We start from the raw sequence: 21,045 nt of genomic DNA, 5'->3' as shown, positions 1-21,045 counted from the left end.
TAGAATAACTATTATAGCTATAGATAATGTTATAGTAGGGTTACATAATAGTCGACCTTAGTAACGACGATAGCCTACTATCGCTTAAATCCTAGAGAATTAGACATATCTAGCACATACTAGATTTGCCTATGTTTATGTAGAGCATATGCTTACTATATGCCCTAGATATTAGGCTTCTTATAATAGATAGCTACTTTTACTAGTATATTTCCTACTATAGCAATGTAGAATAACTATTATAGCTATAGATAATGTTATAGTAGGGTCGTATAATAGTCGACCTTAGTAACGACGATAGCCTACCGTTACTTAAATCCTAGAGAATTAGACACATCTAGTATATACTAGATTTGCCTATGTTTATATAGAGCATATGCTTACTATATGCCCTAGATATTAGGCTTCTTATAATAGATAGCTACTTTTACTAGTATATTTCCTACTATAGTAATATAATATAACTATTATAGCTATAGACGATATAATCTAGTGGTATGTTGTAAAGGGCTAGTCTATAGTTTCTAGAGGTTACATTCCTATGCCTTTCTTATAAAGCTAACTTAAAGTATTTTATTCTATTTATATAGGGTATATGCTAACTCTATGCTCGCTGCGCATATAAAAGACTTATATATTACTTATAAAGCCTATTGCTATATAGTATTAGTAGTTATAGTTAGTATGTAGTGTTAGTAGTTATAGTAGAGTTAGCTTTACCTAGACTATTCCTAAGAAGTAGATAGGTAGTAGGCATTGTTTTTTTAAAAAGGAGATAGGCTTAGATAATGCCTTATTACTACGAAAAACCGGAATATATAGAGCATACGCTAACTATATGCTAACTATATGCTACTTAACTTAAGCTACCTTATATTATTATTATGTCTCCTTACTATACTCTATAGATATCCTTAAGAATAAAGGCTACATATGCTAACCTTATGCTTTAGCCTTATAGTAAGTATTTTTATCTACCTACTAACTAGCTAGATAAGCGCCGACTTTCTAACTTAGTAAGGGTCTATGCATATGCTCTATATAACCTATTTCTTCTCTTCTATCCTCTATTCTATTTGTCTTTTTCCTTTCTACTATATATTCCTTATAATGTCGTATTAAGATCTTATATACCTCCTATAATAATATAACTACCCTAGGATTTCTTAAATAAGTAATCCTTCTTAATTTAGCTACTACTATAGTCTAAGTATATGCCTAGTATATACTAAGCATATGCTTACATTCTTCTAGGCCTAATCCTAAATCTAAATCTAGGCTAGCTTCTTACTAAGCTATAAAACATTTAAACTTTAAAGGTTCCCTAAGTTATAATAATAGAAGAGTTTAAAGGTAAGTATAGGCTCTACCTATATAATACATATGCTAATACTATTATAGCTATACTAAATCCTCGTAATACTCTATTATAGGTAAATAGCCTTATATATAATATTTAGGTAGCCGATAGGCCTATTCTTTATAGAGAATCCTTTATATCTTAACCTTTAGTAGGTATGCCTATGCTAAGCATATACTAAGTAGTATCTAATCTCTTATTAGCTTTAAAGACATATCTATAATAAGTACCTAGGGTATCTTAACCTACTAGTGCGAAAGAATCTATCTATTATTAAAAAGAGCCTAGGTAAAAATATACTTAGGCATTAGGTACGCTTAGGTAGATAGCGAAATGCTCTTTATGCTAGGGAGCTATAGTATATGCATAGCCTATGCTTTCCCTCTACTCTTCTAATACTAATAAGATATAGTAATAGACCTATTAGCAGCCTACTTAATAAGTATGCCTTAGATATAACATAACTTACGTAAGTAGTTCTTTACTATACTAGCTAATAGTCTCTAACATATCTATAATAATAGATAACTATTACCTAAGTTTGCTAGTTAGTTTAGTACTAAGTTTTACTATAAAGTATGTTTAGAATATACTTAGCCTATACTATGCTTATGCTATCTAGCCCTAGCCCTTAAAGCTTATAAAAAGCAAGGCCTCTAAAAAGAGAAAGCGTATCTAGTCTTAAGAGATAGAGTTAGTAGAGGCTAATTCTTAACCTCTAACTATATAGGCCTAATTATAATCTTATGCTATTAAGCTATATTAAGCTAAAGCTAACCCTATGCCTAGAGAGGAGGCCTAAGTATAATAACCTAGAACACTACCCTTAGCCTAGGTTAAGCATATGCTTTAAGACACTAATTCTACTAAGGTAGAAGATATAGCACCCTTAGCTTATAACTAAGACAGCCTTATTACCTGCTTCTAGATATTTTTAAATGCTAATATAGAATAAGAAGTATAAGATACCTCTTTTATTTCCGTAAATGAAATTCTTAACCTAGGCCTAGACTTAGTAGATGTATAGCATATGTAAAGTATACCTAGTAGTAAGCCTAGTAAACTAAAAAGGCCTACTTTAGGCACGCTTACGACTTAGCGTTAAAAGAAGAAGAGTAAGACATAGGATATAAGTAGTAGCTTTTGAAGGTTATAATATACTTAAAAGTAGCATATGTTTACTATATACTAACCCTATTACCTATCTATAGTCTCTACATTCTAAATATGCTACCTTAGATAGTAGATATAATTAAGCCCCTCTACCTTTCTTTCTAATTATGTAAGTTCTACTTCCTAATCTTAATTATTACTAGAAGACCTTTAGCTAGACATATTAGTATAGCTTTAAGTCTACTAGCTATAGGCTAGACCTATGCCTATTAAAGGAATCTAGGGATGTTAAAGTAGAGCTAGTAATAGTGTCTACTATGTATAGGCTAAGTTAAAGCTAAGCGTAAGCCCTTACTAGTTATATACTTAGTTTAGAAAGTAGGTTAGTAGCATAGGCATGCCTTAAGCTAGGTTTAAACTAGGATAAGAAAAGTATATCTACTATAGTAGTCGTGCTTAATAGCTAGGATTAAGTAGATAACTAGGTATATGTTAACTATATGCTAAGGGGGTGTATAGCATAGATAATATTTTCTGCCGTTTTAATAGCTAAGAGCTATCCTAGTTTAGGCGTAGAGATAGACCCATACTTAATGCTATACTTATAGCAATACTAGGAGTAATACTAGGAGCTATACTTATAGCCCTAGTAGCACTACCATGTCTAATACTACTAGTAGGTATAATAGACTAAGAAGGAGAAGGAGGTAATAAGCTAAACTAGGATAGGCTTAGCATATGCTAATCTTTCTATGTAGGAGTATAATATAGATTTAATATAATAAAAGGTCTTATTAGGTCTTTAACTCTTAATCTTTAGGACTTTTAGTATCCCTTATCTACTAGAGAATTAGCATATACTATGCATATGCTATATAGATACTAGGCTTATACTTACTAGCTTACTAGAAGTTTGCTACATACTATAAAGTATTAGATTAATTCTTCTATGTATCTATAATTTCCTCTTTTTTAAGGTCCTTTCTTCGATTAAATATCGATATTAAATAGACCTTACACCTATAAAGAGTTAGTAAAAGATTTAAGCATATGCTAAGCATATACTAATATAAGAACTACTCCTAGAAGTATCTACTAATAGCTAACGAGGCTATTATTAGAAAAATGGCTACTCTTACTAATTCTAGTTTCCTTATATATAGCAGTCTAGTAGGATATAGGTATCTTTAATACCTCTCGACATAAGCTAGCCTATATCTATTTAATCCTCTTACTATTAATCTAGGACGTAAGGTTAGGGTATGCTTAGCATATAGCATCTATACGCTTGTTAAGCTAAGTTTAAGAGTAAGCATTCTAGAGATAATCCTATACTATTATTATAGCTATGTACTTTAGCCATCGTTTATAGAAGTTTCGAAGAATATAGACACGGTAAAAGATTAGTATATAGATAAGATGCTCTCTCTAGTCCTAGGAAGGATTAATTAAATAGAGAAAGTTACTAAAGCCTAGGGATAAGCTTAGTATAGGTTTAGCATAGGCTTAGCGTAAGCACCTTACCTAGAGCCTACTTTTTATACATGTTAACTATAATTGTCTAAACGGCCTCCTCTATACTATAGATATAGCTAAACTAAATAGGCTAGCGTGCTACATTACCTAGGACACGAAAGATCTACTTAAACATCTTAGCATATGCTAGCCGTATGTCGGTATTAATAAAGGCGTAGATATAGGTATTAGTTCCTAGTAGAGTAAGTATAGCCTATATAAAGCATATACATTACTTATGCTTTACTTAAGTGTCCTAGAATTAAATTATATAAACATTTATAGTTCTATATACCATCTTAAATAAAAGATCTATTTAGATATGTTAAGTAGTTTAAAAAGCTTTAGTCTAAGCATAGATATAGCATATAATAAGGTAATGTCCGTTATTATTAAGATCCTAGACATAGCGTATCTACTAATCCTCGCTTAGCTTAAGCCTATTAAGATTCTACTCTCGATAGATGCCTATTAATTATTAGTATTATATGCTAGCTATAAACTTAGCCTATACTTACTAGCGTAGGCTATACTACTTAGAAACTAATATAGCCGCTCCTCCCGAATTAGTACTATTACTCGATTAAGATTACTAAGAGACTTATAGATCCTACTTAGTCGGTTAACTCTAAGGCGTCTATAAAACTAGATAAATGGACGGGCAATAGTTAGACGTCCTATAGAGGCTTAGCATAGGTATTACATATGGTTAGCATATGCGCTTACTAGCTAATATCTAGAGAATATCTACTTCCTTAAGCATTACCTAGAACTATTCCTCAATGTCGCTAGGAAGCCTTATTAGATATAGTAGATGATGGCTATAGTTGCCTCTTATAACTATAAGAATATAGTTAAATTGCTCTATATTAACTAGAATATAGATATTAAATCTAACATTATATACTCTAAAGAGCTAGGTAGTAATACTAGGAGTATCTACGTAATTAAACCCTACCTATACTTAGCATATGCTAAACGTATAGTTAATATAAACATACTATATTGCTTTTGTCGATAGCCTATATTACCTACATATATGCAAGTTAATTAAATAACTAGTTAACAGTACTAATTTTAAACAAGATGCCGTAGATACCGAAGATTAATATAAGCATTATCTTAGCGTAGAGCACGAGATCGATACTAGGTTTCCTATTTACTATAATAAGGGCATACTAGATACTTAATCTAGTTATATAGTAAGCATATGCATAGTATATATATAGTATAAACTTATTCTAAGCCGCTTAATCATATATAGCTTTTAATTTCGATATGTTACTATACTAGTTTTAGGATTTATGCAAGGTTGTTTATTATACTAGTTAAGAAATCCCTAGAGATACTTTATTATTTAGTCTTAAGTCTTATCCTTAATAGTATACCTAAAGGCCTACTTTAATTAACGCTGCTAAAGGGCTTAAATAGTACTTATCATAGGCCGATTATATGCTAGGCTTAGGTAGATGATATCTAGATGTAGTCTACTATAGATCTATAGACTAGTATAACGTAGCTAGAAATACTAGGCCTTTTCCTTTTCCTTTTTATCCTTTTATAGATTAAGTAAAGGTATAGTTATTTAGTAGATACTTCCCTATCCTTTAGTAGAGAATTAAATCTATTATATATATTAGCAAGATGCATATACTATATATATGCTAAGCATACCCTTAACTAGATTAGGTTAAAGGCTTTGTAGACGCTTTCTTTAAAATAGCCTATTTTAATAAGTGGTTTTAAGTAGTATTCAAAGTAAAGAATACCCTTTATAGATATAGTAGGGTAGTTAGAAACAACTAAATAGTCGAAGGCTTTAAAGTATTTAATCTTCTTAGGACTATTACTACTAATAATAATACTAGTAGTAGTAAGGGTAACCTAGCTAATGCTTAGTATATATATAGTATATGCTAAGAGTAAGCTAATAGGTACCTCTTCTAAGCCTATGCTAATAGAGACTATATTTAGTGATAGATTATATGTATTAAGGTTACCTTACTTAATGCTATTAAGCTCTTACTCTTTAAAAAGAAGATCCTATTTCTTATCTTCTATAGTGTCTTCTTTAGATACGTTATCTTCCTAGGTTGTTTATATAAGAGGAAAGGATAATATAATAGTCTATATATAGTTAGTATAGGCCATATAGTAGATACTAGCTCTATACCTCCTACTTACTTAGTAGCTCTTTAATCTAAGTAGGAATACTACTTGCACCTACTATACTACTTACTATTATAGTATATATAGTATGTATTTGTTAATATAAGAAACTTAAGCAAGGTTGAAATCTTAACTTATTGGTGCACGGTCCCTTTTTGTCTGTGCGTTTTTGGTTCTACCTTGGCTAAGCTTACGCGTACCTTGACTGAACTATCTCCCCCATACTTCATTTACTTATTACTTGGCGCCGTGCCAACGACACGGCTCCGCCTGCTGCATCTCGGCTGAGCCAAGATATTGAAGCATACCAGCTCACGCGAGGAACTCGCCAAAACCAAGACGCTTGTAGGTCCCACAACATGGAAGAGACCACTTGTGGAGAGCTTGAGTGGGGATGTTGGGGCCCCGGGCCCCTCTTCAGTGGTATTTACGGTGGTATGTCGGCCTTATTGTTTGACAGAACCGTGGAACCGATGCAACATCCGACCTCAGAGAACTTTTCGGTATGCCGAGTCGGCTGTCTCATTGACGTCGTACCGTCTTGGGAGTCTCCGCTTAGGGCGGTAAACTATCGACGAGTTATTGACCAATCTTTGCACGAGAGTCGTGGCTCGGGATGGACGGAGAATACATGTCTCGATCTCAATCTCCGTCGCTACGTATAGCCCTTGGGAAGACACGGTAACGTGTTTTGAGGACCACCCAAAAGACACAGCGCAGCTGAAGATGTCTTGATTGTTATACAGGCAATTCCTAATGAGGTAGGCGGTCGATGAGGACAATCTTGTCTGACTGCCCACATGATGCTTGACTTCGAGAACGACGTCTCAAATAAGCTGTATTTATCAACAGTCTCGTGACTCCTGCATTAAGAATTTGATCACGACCCTTTTCTTTCAAAGAAACGACAAACTCCACCATCGCTTGTGTCTAACGGCGTCAGTTCTTTGACTTCCATGGCACGTGGCAGTGCGGCCCTGACGAAACACAGACCAAATTCAGATCTTGCCAACCAGAGAGGTCATGATTTCTCATCTTATTCTGCTGTCTTTGTTCTGATCACGATTTCCTCAATTCTATGTTCTTGGCAGCATTCTTGAGCAACAGGCCGCTCCCGCTTGAGTATTGCATCGCATGATCGGCGACATTGATTCTTCTTTGAAATGCTGATATTGTTTCGGCGAGCCTCTGTTGTCCCTACTTTGTTAGTGCTTAGATTTATCATCTGGGGGCAACTGACCGAGATGCGACCGAGGCGATGGACGTTTCCTCCACAAGCTGATCCCCCACTGCCGATGGTTCACCTCGGCTCGACGTGCTTGATCTCCAGAGTCTCTTTATCACATGGACTCCCTCGCTTCTCCGAAACGCCAATTCCATCTGCCAAGCAACAGATCCTTGACCTCGTGTTTTGATCTTCGGGCCTGTTAAGTGCTCGATTCTTGCTGAGATGGGACCCCCTCGACATGGAAATTCATATCTACCATTCGTGGACCTGGTCGCACTAGAAAAAGTGGACGATACCACCTTCCGCAGCATCGCTCCTCCCTTTTCTCCTAATGCCGTTGGTAGAGCGTATGGTGGCCATGTATATTCACAAGCCGTCTGGGCAGCGGCGCAGACGGTCAAGCCTGGCTTTGTAATACATGTCAGTACCCAGAACACCAAGCACAGTTGAGGCGAAGTAATTTCTAGCATAATTCTGACTTCATTGCCTAGAATGTCACCGGTTTTTTCATTCTGGCTGGAAACTCTTCGATTCCATTTGTCTACCGAGTTCAAGCTATCCGCGATGGCCGGTCGTACTGTACCCGATTAGTGAACGTTACCCAAGCTGAGGGCGATGGGATATGCTTCACCTGCACTTGTTCTTTTAAACTGGCTGAGGAGAGCCATTTCGATGTTCAAGAAAAGATCGATCTAGACCGAGAGTATGGCGCTGTATTGTCCGGCAAGAAACCAGAAGACTGGGAGGAATTACCAAGCATGGATGTGCCCTGGTAGGTGTTATTACTTGTTTTCTCAGGAATTTCCCAGGCTCATTCGGTCCAGGTACAACGCTCGTCGCAAAGCCACGGGCCAAAATGATGAATTTCCTGGACTTGAATGTCGCAAGGTAGACATGACAGCCTACAACAATTCGCTCTCACCATTCGACCGCCGGCAGCTCTTTTTCTACCGCACAATCGGTGATCTACCGCCAGACCCGAATATCCATGCCTGCGCACACCTGTACGCATCCGACCGCAATTCACTCTTCGTAGTAGCCAACCACTTCGAGGTCAGCGAGAAGTTCACTCACATGGCAAGTTTAAGCCATACGGTTGTTTTCCACACCCCTGCTTTGCATATCATGACGCAGAGTCAATCTGAAAAGCACTGGTTTACTCAGGAAGTATGGACGACGCGAGCAGGTGGCGGACGAGCGACGCACCACAGTCGCATCATTGGACCAGGAGGTACGCATGTGGCTACTAGTTTCCAAGAAGGCATGATCAGGGTAGGTCTTGGTGAGAACAATTACGAGAAGGCGTACAAAAAATCTCTAGAACGTCTGTAGAGGATTTTTGATGGGTATAGCATAGACTCGGGCCCGGGGCCCTGCTTCATATAGAGCTCTAGAATATGGCAACAACAAATCTTGTATGTGATAGCATTTTCACCGATTTGAGACATGCAGCGTGCTTGCTATCTTTTCTTCTTTTCTGATCTCATTTTTTTCGTTGTATTCTCTCTCCATAAATTCTCTGTCTGTCGCTCCTTTCTATCTCATATCATAAAGCCTAAACAGATTCGGCCTTCCTGATGGTTTTTTTTTTTCTTTTTATCAATCCATATCCCCTTTATATTTTGGATTTCTATGGCAGATCCACCAAACTGTACTCATCAAGAAAGGTCGAACAATCAGTCAACGGTGTAGCGGATATATGAATTGCACAGCACAAACAGGTACTTGTAACAAATCTGAGATTAGACTTACAAAATCCCATTGAAAGAAAACGCCAAAGCTCGAGATAGCCGTTCATCTTCTTCCTCTATCTTTATTCCTACTCCAACTCCAAGGCAAAGAGATCAAGGATGCTGAGTCAGTGGTCCGTCAAGGATAGATGTGCCTACGCTCCAGACTCTCACCTCTGTTGTAATCCACAGTACCATGGTCCCTAGGATCAGACCTGCTACTATGCCAGCCATTCCTGCATCAAGGAACATTAGTCTCTTCCCTTGATACTTTTGAATATTTGGATAGAACGAGACTTACGCGATGTAGGCAGCAGAAGCATCAGCAGGAGCTTGTGCACGCACAGCGGCCTCAATCTCCTGCTTCAAGTCAGGCTTTGTCGAGTAAGCCTTGTTGTCGTACCAATGGGTCTCGATTGGTGGAGACATGCTTCTGTACTTGAAGTTTCTGTCAATTCAAAGGGGTGGGTTGAAGACTTACTCTGAGTTTGTGCTTCTGTAGTTTGCTTGAAGAGAAGAGATAGAGCAGGTGCTGGGTCTATATGAGCGACTTGTGATGGTAGAGCTGTGTACAACTCGCTGTCCTCATCAGTGAGACTGTCTGGAACATATGTCTTGATTTCTCTTGCTACATGAAAGCATCTGATACACCATCGAAAGAGAGAACAAAGTATTATTCCAGACATGGAGAGACATTCTGAAAGTGTTGAAAAACAGTCTCAGCTTTTCGCAGTCTGATAATTTCTTCCAAGACAGCACAGAGAAATTGTCACTCATGGATCTAGATCCACACGGGAGCAACAACATGAAATCTTGAAGTAGAAAAATACCCAGGGTCAATGCCACCTCACGCCGGCCGCATGCATCACCCTCCTATCGCCGAAGATCACTTTGGTCACTACGCGCAGGACTGGAAGATTCTTTGAGCCTATCTCAGTTGTAACCGAGCACACAAAGGACAAACTGATGCTGAGCTTGTTCGGTGGTCTTGAGCTTGAGATTACCCTCATGGCCGCTGACCTGCCAGGGATGGTGTACAGCGGTGTAATAACATAGTGGTTGGATATATACGCAACAAAGACTCATAAAGCATATTCTGTATGCGGTTATGCACTCCAAGAGCCTCACCATTGTGTCGATCCGAACAAATAGATAGAAAAGGAATCGGCGGCGATTCATCTTGTTTATGTACAGACTGAGCGGACAATTTAGGAAGGTAGATGTATCGGTAAGAATGTCAGTCAAAGGAGTTCCATATGAGCAAATGATATCAGACCTGGTTTTTAATAGCAGGCTTCATCATGCATTCTGGAATACCCACCCTCCGCGTGGGAAAGCAATGCTATTCTCTCGTGCCATGATTCCGTCGCTTTTAGCTGGATTTGTGGTCGTTTGCAACCTCGACGGCTATCTAAGCGATACGAGTTCTGGCTCGCGATGGTGGGTACAAAGAACGTCTTCATTTTTAAATCCCCCTTTCTCTTCTGATACAAATGGCGCTCCCAACGCCAGAGGCAGAGATCTCAACTTCTCACACCATGCACAGCATGATGTGTTGTATCGCTCTTGAGAATTGTACATATGTACGTAGACAAAGAATCAGGGTCCGTGTACTTGCTACCCCTATGCAAATCTCTGATTGTTTTACTTATGCATGTGATGATAGTGATGTGCATCAAGATCTCGTTTCCGCTAAGGTCGATGCGGGAGAGTGGTAGGCTTCAGGTGGTGGACAATGACCTGTGATCTGCTGTTAAGTTGCTTTGCCTTCGAAATGAAGATCTTTGCAACACCGCGGGACAGATGTGGTCCGATCTGCTCGACTGAGAGCATCTGGAGGTTTCCTGCCTGGGACAATACCTGTTTGCACTGAGAGCTGTCGCAGGAGATTAGTAGTTGTTGTTTAGCGAGGAGATGCTATTTGTATAGAGCAGCAGCAAGGGTTGTGCAGTGAGCATGACAACGGGTCAATGATTGTGAAGCGTTTGTGTGACTTCTTGGGCGTGATTCACTGTGCTTCGCACTTGTCGCTTTCCACTATCTTCGGCTCGATGTATACCCTTTATATCCTTGGACAGTAAAGGCAGAACTATCATGTAAAGTCAAGAGGCGAAAGGATGAGATGACAAATTTGTAGTTTCTACTTGAACCATGATATATTCTTGGACATCGGACAAAATATTTCAAATTCAACAGCAGCTTCTGACCCTCAGGAAACACTAGACCTTTAAGTCTCCTTGCCCCAGGTAGGGAACTTGGCTCCGAGGGCGCTGTTGCAAGGATTTTGCACGATGTCGACACTGCTGACTCCAGAATTCTGTCCCGCATTGCTCGAAAGCACACTGCTACCATCAGGAGCATAGATATTGAAACGCATGTCTCCCTGGCCTCCGCCGTTGCCCCAAAGTGTTCTGACTGGACTCGATTATTAGCTGTATTCTGAAGCAGAAAATGGTAGAAAAACTTACTGGGGAGATATTGGCCAACGGTGAGGTAGTAGGCCAATGTCTGGGGGGTCTGTGTAGCAATCTGCGAACTCCAGAATTGAGTGATATCAGCATTAGCGCGAGTCCATCCACTGACGGCATTAGCGCCAACCCAGACAAACTGGATGTCATCAGTGTAAGGGATGTTCAAGGAATAGTAACCAGTCTGCGAGGCAAACAGGTAGAAAGTGTGGTCAAGAACAAGGTTAGAGCCATCGACAGGGTAGTATCCGTATACATTGATCCAGTCACCCCATTGATCGTTGGATTCGGCAATGTATGTTGTGACATCGGAGAAGTAGGGTGTGACCTTCTTGTAGGTCTCGGGGATGAAAGAGGGATAGCCGTAGGTTGCTTGACCGCCAGAATACTTGTTGGTATAAGCAGCAAAGTTGATGCCTTGGTTTCCACAAGTGGTCACAGGGGTAGGATAAACAACTGTTACTGTGGTTGTTGCGCCGGCGACTCTGGGGGTGGCGGTAACGTAGCCAATGGTTGAAGCAGTACCCGAATGCGTGGTCACGGTTGTGTAGGAAGCTTTGGCTGTGGAAGATGTGCTGATGACCTGTCCTTTCTTGGCTGGTGTTTGGATGTAGACAGTAGCGGCCAGGCCAGAAACTGCTGTTGATGTCGCAGTGTATGTACCGGTCCAAGGAACAGTAGTGGTGGTGAAAGATACCGTGGCAGGACCAGTACTGGCAGCGACGACAGAAGAGGATGATGAGGATGAAGTAGTCGATGTGATCAATGAAGATGACGACTTGAAAGACGATGAGGCAGCAGATGCCGAGCTCGAAGCCGAGGATGAGCTGACGGAAGCAGATGACGAGGAAGCCACGCTGGAAGAGCTCGATGAAGAGGAAGGTGCAACGCTCGACGAAGATGATGAAGCAGCAACAGCAGGACACATGTTGGGGTTTGAGTTAATGTTGGCCGCGACAGAAGTGCGGTTGAAGTATGCATCGATGCTGCGGATCTTCAGCACACTGTCTTCAAGAGGCGGTCCTTGAGTCCAAGCATTGCCATTAGACCTGTGAATGATATCAGTAATGATCAGATGCGTGCAAGAAGTTATGGGGAGATTACCAGTTGTTCCAGATCCAAGATCCCGGTGTAGTCGGAACATTGTCCGTGATGGTCTGCACCAATGCTCCATCAATGTAGAACTTGCTGACTCCAGGCAACCAATCCAGTCTATACTCGTGCCAAGCAGTGTTGGCATCAGCAGGTGCAGCAACACTGTAGGTTGTGTACGGAGCACCGTATGTTGTTTGCTCGTTGGTAAGCCAAGCTTTTGAGATGTCCGACGTTAAGAAAGCAAAATCGACTTCTTGGGTGTCGTTGGCATAAAAGATAAAAGCATTAGTAGTTCCTGGCACGTTGGAAATCTTCGCTACAGTGCGGACAGATGCATAGAGAATATCACTGTATTCCGTCTCAAGCTGAGCAACTGAGATGGGGCCTACGTGTCGTGTCAGACGAAGGTAGAAATGACAGCAGAGGTAGAATTACCAGTGGTTTGTCCACCAGGGACTGTGAGCGTCAAGGAAGAATCTAGTGGATCAAGACCAACGTTGACAAGGTCAAAGCGACGAGCAAGGGGATTCAAACCGGCAAGGACGGTGTAGGTATTGGGAATCAGATTCTCGACTGTCGCATAGAGATCAACACTGAAGTCATGACCGAAACGAGTGTTGAATGGGCCAGCATCAGTGTTCCAGTAACAGCCACTCTTCGATCCCACAGCAGAAGTATAAGCGTAGGCAGTTGAGCCCAGGGCCAAAAGATTGGTGGCAGCCTTCTTCATGATGAAGAAGCAAGATTAAATAAGATAGATATTATAAAGAAAAGACGCAGAGAACAGCGAAGAAAACCTACCAGGATATACAGAGCCTTTCATATATACTCTACTGCAATAAAAGCCACCAGAATTCATACAGAAAACGATACCGTCGCTGATGGCAGGGCTGACGGGTTAGTCTCTGATCTTGGTCCAAACAATTATTCTGGGAAAGAATCCAGACCTCGACCTGCCCGAATGTCTCGTATATCGATATATCGTTTATCTGAACGGCACTCAAGCGAGAGAGGTTTTGGTGAGTATGACAGAAGTGCCGGCGGGAAGGGCTGTTCAGCCGTTGGATACTTGGCCGTTGTTTGATGCGGTCTGCAACTGCTTGTCCACAAAAGAATATTCTGCAGCGATTCTGCGCTTGAGCTGAAAACATGGTTCAAGCCTTATGATATATGCGATAAACTGTCTTTCCTTATCCTGCCTGTGGTATCCACTTGGGTTGAGGTGCAAAAGGCGTTCTTGGCATTTCCAACTCACAGATAGAGACCTGAGAGCTTTGATAGCTTCAGACCCGTCCAGGGCACGCTGACACTGGGTACTAAATGCCATTGCAAGTATTTTGTACTCTGTCGCTGACTGACCAGAGATGAGGAGGTCGAGAGAGTTGTGAGTCAACATGTATACCTGAGCAGACGGTATGGATGTGGCCCAAGCGTTTTCGCCGTTGCGACTGATTCGGTTCCTGGATGATAAAGCCGGTGTGCTCGGTCAGGTTTTACCATGTGGCTCAAGCAAGACTGCCGCCTGCCAGTGCAGTATGCAAGTCGACGGCATGTGGACGCTCCTCATGCGTGTGGTTGAGATCTAACTGGCCTCCTCTTCGCATCTTGCACAGGCACAGTCAAACTTCCAATGCTCTTTGAGCTTCTCCCTCCTCTCGCTTCTCGTCATATGCTTCTCATCACCACCCAGATAACTGATGCATAGTGCCTCGCCGACCTGTACATCTCTGTCCGCCCAGAACTTCCACATCCGTCCCTCGCGCCTCTTTCGTATATTTGGTCCACAGCTATGATTCCAATAGCTGGCTGCCGTCCACAGTCCGTAACCTAGACACTCGCTACCACCACTTGTATCCTCGTCCAAATCTTGCGACCAAATATTAAAGACATTATGTGATGATTTTGCTGCCAATGTGCGGAGATTGGTTGCAGTAATATGCTCGAGGAGGGAGAGTGGTGCGCAAGCTAAGAGGTGGTGATAACTGGTGATCTGAAACTTGAGGTCTGCTGGTGAGATATACGGCATGGCTTCCGACTCGAGAATCAGCACATCGGACCATAATGACGGCGAGTTTGCGACTGTCAACAGGGCTGGTAGCTGGTAGGCTATTACACCGCGTATCGGTGGTGTAGCGAGAATTTGTGTCAGAAGGCGGCGTTCAGGTTTTGAGGGTTTCGTGGACGTTCGTGCAGCGCGAATCTTTGTAGCCGTCTCTTCTGCTGTCGCCCATGCTTCCTCTATCTCTTGTACTGTTGGTCGAGGGAGGAGGTGTTCTGGATCTTCATCCGGATCTGACGTGTTGGATTGTCCTGTCTTTCCTAATCCCTCAATCGCAATTGCCGCTTCTTCATTGTTCACCTCATCGCTCTTCCATGTTTTTTGACATTCTTCACTGCAGAATGCCAATCCAGCTTTTGCATCTCGAATGCGCCAATTCCGACCTCTGTCATAAAGAAAGCATTGCGAGCAGACTTCTTTCCAGTATTCGCGATAGATGACGCTGGCTGCGATCTCTGCCGTCTCAAAGAGAAGCGTACCCTTCGGTATGAATTGAGTCGCGTAAACTCCTCGTCCAGATTCTGCTGTTTCGCGGACGGCAAATATTGTTGAAGCGTGAAGAGATGCTGGTGCTGACATTTCTTATGAAGAGATTGGCTGTACAGGGGAGATTTTTTGTAAACCTCGAAATCTAGACCCTGATGACGGAAGGGTGAAAAAAAGAAGATTAAAAAGAATAATTCGTTGCCATGTCAATCTGCCGAGAAAACAATCGTGTCGCCGGCTATTCGATCTGCTGCCAAATATTTTCCGGACTTGTTGGAACTGGTAATATTGCTTGCCAAAGTTGATACGAAAAGCTAAGAATCATATAGGACTTGAGAGGACCAAGAGATCCCTCGGAAAGCGAATGATTGAAATTGTACTAGCTTATTGCTTTATTCGTGATCATTATTATATACCAAGACCTGGTTCTTACGACTGACCAGCACCAGGAGTGTCGGCAATCTTGAAAACATACTTCACAGCTGAAGCCTTACCAGACTTCAGGTTAGCAAGACCTTGCTCGACACCGGTAAGACCGCCAGGGATAACCTCCTGGGGCTGAGGCTTGAACCAACCCTCCTCGAGACCCTTTGCGAAGTAACGGAAGAAGACTGAGCCAAAGTCCTTGAGGTTGTTGTGAACGTCTCCGACCATGGTGATGGACTGCTTGACGTGCTGGGGGCAGTCAGAGAAGTCCTTGCCAGGCAGGACGAGGGTGATGTGGCCGCCCTCCGACATGGCAGCGGAGACATTCTGGTATGAGCCCTTCTCAGAGACACCATCGAAGCAGTGGTGAAGCTGAGCGCCCTTGAGTGCGTCCTTGATGCCCTTCTGCACAGCCTCATCGCCATCACGGTAGTCGACGATAACGTCGCCCTTGCTGGGGTCAAGGATCTTCTCTACATGTGACTTGGCGCGACCAGCGACACCAATGATAGGGTGGATGTTGGAACGAACGGCAAGCTGGGTGGCGTAGTAACCGATCGAGGACGAAGCTCCGTAGATGACCAGAGGAATAGGCTTCTCATCATCCTTGCGAGGGGTCCAAGGCTGGGGCAGCTTCAGGCGATCGTAGAGACCGACAGCAGAGGTGAGTGCAGCAAGGGGGATAGCAGCACCCTCCTGGAAAGAGACGTTCTCAGGGAGGTATGCGGTGGTGTGAGCCCAAGCAACACAGTACTCGGCGTAGGAGCCGCCGGGAGCGAGCATTTGGTGGAAAGCAAGGACGCGGTCGCCCTTCTTGAACTCTGAAACTCCTTCACCGACTTCGTGGATGGTACCACAGACATCATCGCCTTGGTTCATTTCTCCTTCCTTCTTCATATCGGGGTACTTCCTGTGGTTTCGTTAGAACATCGTCTGGTCAGTAACTGGGCCTCGAGCATACCAATCCTTGGGGTTGCTACCAGAGTAGACATTCTTGATGACAACTTGACCCTTCTGGGCCTTGGGAATGGGCGAGTCAACGATCTCGACCTTGGGGCCGGCACGAATGATGGCTTCCTTCATGTTGTGTCTGACGGTTGATGTGATTGGTCTGAGTTGGCGAGAGATGCAATTGGTTCTTGCAAGTGATCTGTACTGAGCTCGAAAGACCGAAGAAAACATATGGAATGTTATAAGGCAAGACAGAAGCTCGACTGAAATGAGAGCTCCACCACTGACTTACAAATCCATGAGACCCCGTTGCGTCATCATGCTCTTACCTTCGAGCGGCAGCTACTCCGTATTTTCGGGGGAAAATCGGCAATTCTGATGGGCATACTCCTTTCCTCATATGAGGTGACCATGAGAGCTTTCGTTGTGGTTGTGTGTCTTCTCGTAGTCCATCTGAATTGAGATGTTTGGCAGGTATTTGAATCCTTTTGCTAAAAGCAGCTTCAGAGCCAACGGCGTTAACCGGAGTTTTCGGCAACAGCTCTATCCGAGAGCTCGAAAAACAACCATGTGCTTGCGAACACCATCAGATGAGAGGCAAGAGACTCGGTGCAGCTGCATGGAAGGACGAATATGACACATAAAAGAGAGAAAGAAGCAAGACAAGGTGCAAGGATACGCAAGCAAAAAAAAATTGGAGTAGCTGGGGATCGGACCCAGAATCTTCTTCAACACAACTCAGTAGTGCTTGAGATGAGCAATGCTAACACAACATGAATGCAAAACTCGAGCTTGAGGAGTACAGGTTCGATGGTAGGGCATGTGGACTTGTATGAAGTTGATACTCCTTAAAGAGGACTATCTAGTATTGTTACTGTGTCTCTCCGCTGTATGCTAGTGAGGTTCATCGGTAATCAAGCGACTACAACAGCACTTCATAACCTTCCTCTGCTCATTCATCAGACGAAGGACACGCGCACACACCGACTCAAGACGTTCCAGAGCTTTGCAGATTCGCATGTGCTCCTCGTATATTCAGACGCCATGCTGACACAGTAACCAAATCATATCTTTCGAGCCATATTCCTGTGCGGAGCGTGATTGAACTATGCACAAACGAATCGAGGTTCTTTGTAGTGTGTCGTCTCACCACTTTGGGGATGCAAATCCTCTCATCTTCATGACTGACGGACCCATGATTGCTTAATTAAACTGTCGAGTCGCCTTTTCCTAGCGTACCCGCTCATAGTGGTGTATCCTTGAGGGAGCAAAAACTCAACTAGTGATTATGACAAGAACGGCGAGTACCATAGGAGTAGAGAAGAGATGCTCTGCTGGATAGACCAGATAAATCAAAACAAAACGTACAGCAGCAGGGATTCCCACGTGGTCACCCACCGTAGTACTAATCTGCCGTTCAACTGCTTATGTATGGCAGAGCGGACGGGATGCCCAGTTTTCAGCTGACTGTGGCCGTACGTGCTTGGTCAGGGTTTTCACGACAACAAGTATGTATGTGACCAAATAATGCCCAACCATCCCATAGATTTGCTCAAGTGCTGTTGAACCTGCCTTAGAGAGGTTGCAGTGGTGAATATCATGGTTGCGATACTTGGCAGGCTAGCAGACTAGAATGCCTTGCAGAGACATCTGGGATGGCCGTGGAAAACTTGGTCCGTTCGACTTACAGTTGTGCACCTCGATCACAAGTTGAGATGTGCCTCCTCTAATGTCTTGTAAAAACCCTCGCAACACAATGCAAGAGTTCGGCACATGAACGACAAACCGATTCAACATGACTTTCACATGGTCTCTTGCGAAGGGCGGTGAACGAGGGCTTGACAGATGCGACTGTTTGAAGTGGACTTGAAAATGGCGAGATTGGGTCTTGCTGTCGAAAGAAGTAATTCTTGCGATTGAGACGAGGAAATGTCGTTGGCCCTGACAAAGATGAACGAGGCGTCTGTCAAAGCGTTCATGCTAAGCATGTGAAAGACGTGCATATACGGGAAGAAATGACCAATGTAAGGAGTCACAGAAAGCAAAGGGAGTTCAGGAGGTGTTTTAGACAGGGCTGGCGATGGCGCTTGGCAATCACATGCAAGCTTTCACATGAGAAGCAATGATGAAATGGCGGCGGAAATCGTATGACAACGACCAATGGCCATCGTGAGGTCTGAAAGCCTTTCCATAGCCTCGGGCTGCTCCTTGCCCTGTCGTGTGACTTGCAGACTTGATGCACATCAAAAATATATACATATTCACCAGCACCAAGTTGAGAGACTTGACTCTGGACTTTGACTTCACGACCGCCCAACGCTCGTCGACTGGGGGCTGAAACCATCACTGCCCGCCCTCAAACACGGTTTGACTCGACACTCGACCCTCGTACATAACCCAAAGACAAGGGCAACGAAAAGAGGAGGAACACCTTGAACATGGCCGTCAACGCAAACACCTCGCAGTTCCTTGGACTGGACGTCGACCAGAGGGCCTCGTCACCAACGCCTGGCACGTCATTGCCCGAGGACGACGGCATGCGTGCACTACGACAAAAGATGCACGAGATCAGGAGTTTGGCTGCTTCGACTGAAGAGAAGGCAAGGGCAATGCACCTACTCATGACAAGAGACTACATCACCATGAACAACCCCGACCACGAAATGCCCGACCTGTTCCAACAAGGCCCTCTCTGTCACCCTGTCCGCTCCAATGACAACCCATACAACATCACTCCACAAGACCTTGAGCCTAGCTACTGTTCCGACCATATTCACGATGAAGGTACTGGCTTGGGCTGCAAGCACTATAGCAGGAATGTCAAGGTTCAATGCTTCGACTGCAACCAATGGCATCCATGTCGACACTGCCACGATTCTTCGCCAAATCTACCCTTTGCTCACGGCCTCAATCGTAAAATGACACAGAACATGCTATGCATGCTCTGTAGCACCCCTCAACCCGCCGGACCCACATGCACCAACTGTGGTGTTGACTCTGCCTACTACTACTGTTCCAAATGCAAACTTTGGGACAATGATAGCACAAAGAGCATATATCACTGCGATGACTGTGGTATTTGTCGTCGTGGTGAAGGTTTGGGCAAGGACTATGTCCACTGCAAACGATGCAACGTCTGCATCTCAATATCAACCAGCAGCACACATCCCTGCGTAGAGAGAGCAACAGACTGTGATTGTCCTCTATGTCTCGAATACCTCTTCTCCTCATCGCTACCGGTAGTGAGTCTAGCTTGTGGCCACTACATGCACGGGAGCTGCTACAAAGAACTCATGCACGTCACATATCGCTGCCCAGTATGCAACAAATCTGCCGTCAACATGGAGCTTCAATGGCGGAAACTCGATGATGAGATTCGTCTCCAACCAATGCCAGAAGATGAGTTTGAGGACTCTGCTGCTGCGAGAGCAAATCCCACCCATCGACGTGTTCCTCGAAGAGTATTTGTGGGCTGTAATGATTGCGGAGGAAGAGGCTGGTCCGCCTTCCATTGGCTAGGTCTAAAATGTCCCCACTGCGACGGCTACAATACATCTCAAACCGCCTACGTAGGCTCCGAAACACCCGGTGCACGACCAGTCGTCCGCCGCCACGAGTTCGCCGGTGTAAACGCATTACCAGCAGTCGTAACCGCCGCCGAAGAAAGAGCAGACAGCGCCTATGGTTGTCCCTCCTCACCGGCACAAATCCCCGTCCCTTCTCAACAACAATTACCAGTTCAGCAACCAGTGTTTGCACCTCACTCACCCACAGGCAGAAGTTACTTCCTCCAAGCCGAATACGAAGAAAGCCTTCGCAACACCGAACGCGCATTAAGTGCTGGCGATGCATTCCGTAATTTACCCTATGATATCCTGCAACGATTTAGTAGGAGTCTGTCGCCTATGCGGTACTACCTCGAAGGCTTGGATGGTGGGGCTAACACTGCTCAAGCACCACAAGATTCTTCTACGCAAAAAGAGACCGAGCAGTCTGCTCGACGGCCGCAAACAGCGCAGTCACATGAAAGCAGTTTCTGGGGTGAAGGCAACGCAGGCGTCTTCTTCGGCGATATCTCAGAATCTGATGAGGAAGAGGAAGAAGAAGATGGAGAAGGCGAAGATGACGAGGAAGAGAGTGATGAGGACGAGGAATACGAGGATGAAGATGAAGATGACGATGACGATGGTGCGGGCAGTCACTTTGGAGATCGAGATGCTTTTCCTGCGGATGAGATTGATTTGAGGCTACCAGGCCACATTTGATTCTAGTTTGGCGTTTCTGCAAAGGCTGGGACTGGCAGAGTATAAAAACAGCATGGAGGTATTTCTGATTCTGTCAGGAGTCAAGGGAAAAAATGCATAGCGTTGTGATCATTTCAATCTATATTTCGTCGGCCTTTTCATTTTGAGTTGCATTATGCTTCAATTGCAAGTACAGCAAAA

The 21,045-nt window shown here is 43.3% G+C and overlaps 7 protein-coding genes across 7 annotated transcripts; 2 read left to right on the top strand and 5 right to left on the bottom strand.

The window, feature by feature from the left end:
• Positions 1-7,607: 7,607 nt before the first annotated feature.
• Positions 7,608-8,717, top strand: M437DRAFT_51545 (Thioesterase/thiol ester dehydrase-isomerase; the record flags this gene model as incomplete). Its single annotated transcript, XM_041022200.1, has 3 exons — positions 7,608-7,805; positions 7,877-8,157; positions 8,210-8,717. 3 exons carry the CDS (start codon positions 7,608-7,610, stop codon positions 8,715-8,717), a joined length of 987 nt encoding a protein of 328 aa, XP_040878794.1.
• Positions 8,718-9,254: 537 nt separating this feature from the next.
• On the bottom strand, positions 9,255-9,544 carry M437DRAFT_85719 (uncharacterized protein; the record flags this gene model as incomplete). The annotated part of the gene is made up of 2 exons (XM_041028332.1): positions 9,255-9,351; positions 9,417-9,544. The coding sequence occupies 2 exons, from the start codon at positions 9,542-9,544 to the stop codon at positions 9,255-9,257; spliced, it is 225 nt and encodes a 74-aa protein (XP_040878793.1).
• Positions 9,545-11,342: 1,798 nt separating this feature from the next.
• M437DRAFT_51485 (uncharacterized protein) lies at positions 11,343-12,511 on the bottom strand (the record flags this gene model as incomplete). The annotated part of the gene is made up of 4 exons (XM_041022190.1): positions 11,343-11,530; positions 11,584-12,068; positions 12,167-12,171; positions 12,200-12,511. 4 exons carry the CDS (start codon positions 12,509-12,511, stop codon positions 11,343-11,345), a joined length of 990 nt encoding a protein of 329 aa, XP_040878792.1.
• A 24-nt stretch (positions 12,512-12,535) lies between these two features.
• Positions 12,536-13,408, bottom strand: M437DRAFT_32750 (concanavalin A-like lectin/glucanase; the record flags this gene model as incomplete). The annotated part of the gene is made up of 3 exons (XM_041019238.1): positions 12,536-12,632; positions 12,688-13,063; positions 13,114-13,408. Coding segments are annotated over 3 exons (768 nt in total), but the record flags the coding sequence as incomplete, so codon positions are not given.
• Positions 13,409-14,260: 852 nt separating this feature from the next.
• M437DRAFT_51444 (SET domain-containing protein) lies at positions 14,261-15,316 on the bottom strand (the record flags this gene model as incomplete). Its single annotated transcript, XM_041022182.1, has 1 exon — positions 14,261-15,316. One exon carries the CDS (start codon positions 15,314-15,316, stop codon positions 14,261-14,263), a length of 1,056 nt encoding a protein of 351 aa, XP_040878790.1.
• Positions 15,317-15,652: 336 nt separating this feature from the next.
• Positions 15,653-16,732, bottom strand: M437DRAFT_51072 (GroES-like protein; the record flags this gene model as incomplete). The annotated part of the gene is made up of 2 exons (XM_041022123.1): positions 15,653-16,559; positions 16,611-16,732. 2 exons carry the CDS (start codon positions 16,730-16,732, stop codon positions 15,653-15,655), a joined length of 1,029 nt encoding a protein of 342 aa, XP_040878789.1.
• A 2,531-nt stretch (positions 16,733-19,263) lies between these two features.
• On the top strand, positions 19,264-20,151 carry M437DRAFT_27434 (zf-CHY-domain-containing protein; the record flags this gene model as incomplete). The annotated part of the gene is made up of 1 exon (XM_041019119.1): positions 19,264-20,151. A coding segment is annotated over one exon (888 nt), but the record flags the coding sequence as incomplete, so codon positions are not given.
• Positions 20,152-21,045: the final 894 nt, after the last annotated feature.

The sequence above is a fragment of the Aureobasidium melanogenum genome (assembly GCF_000721775.1).
Source record: "Aureobasidium melanogenum CBS 110374 unplaced genomic scaffold scaffold_14, whole genome shotgun sequence".
Classification (NCBI taxonomy): domain Eukaryota; kingdom Fungi; phylum Ascomycota; class Dothideomycetes; order Dothideales; family Saccotheciaceae; genus Aureobasidium; species Aureobasidium melanogenum.
The sequence above is the reverse complement of the archived record's forward strand: the minus strand, read 5'-3'. Positions and strand labels throughout refer to the sequence as shown.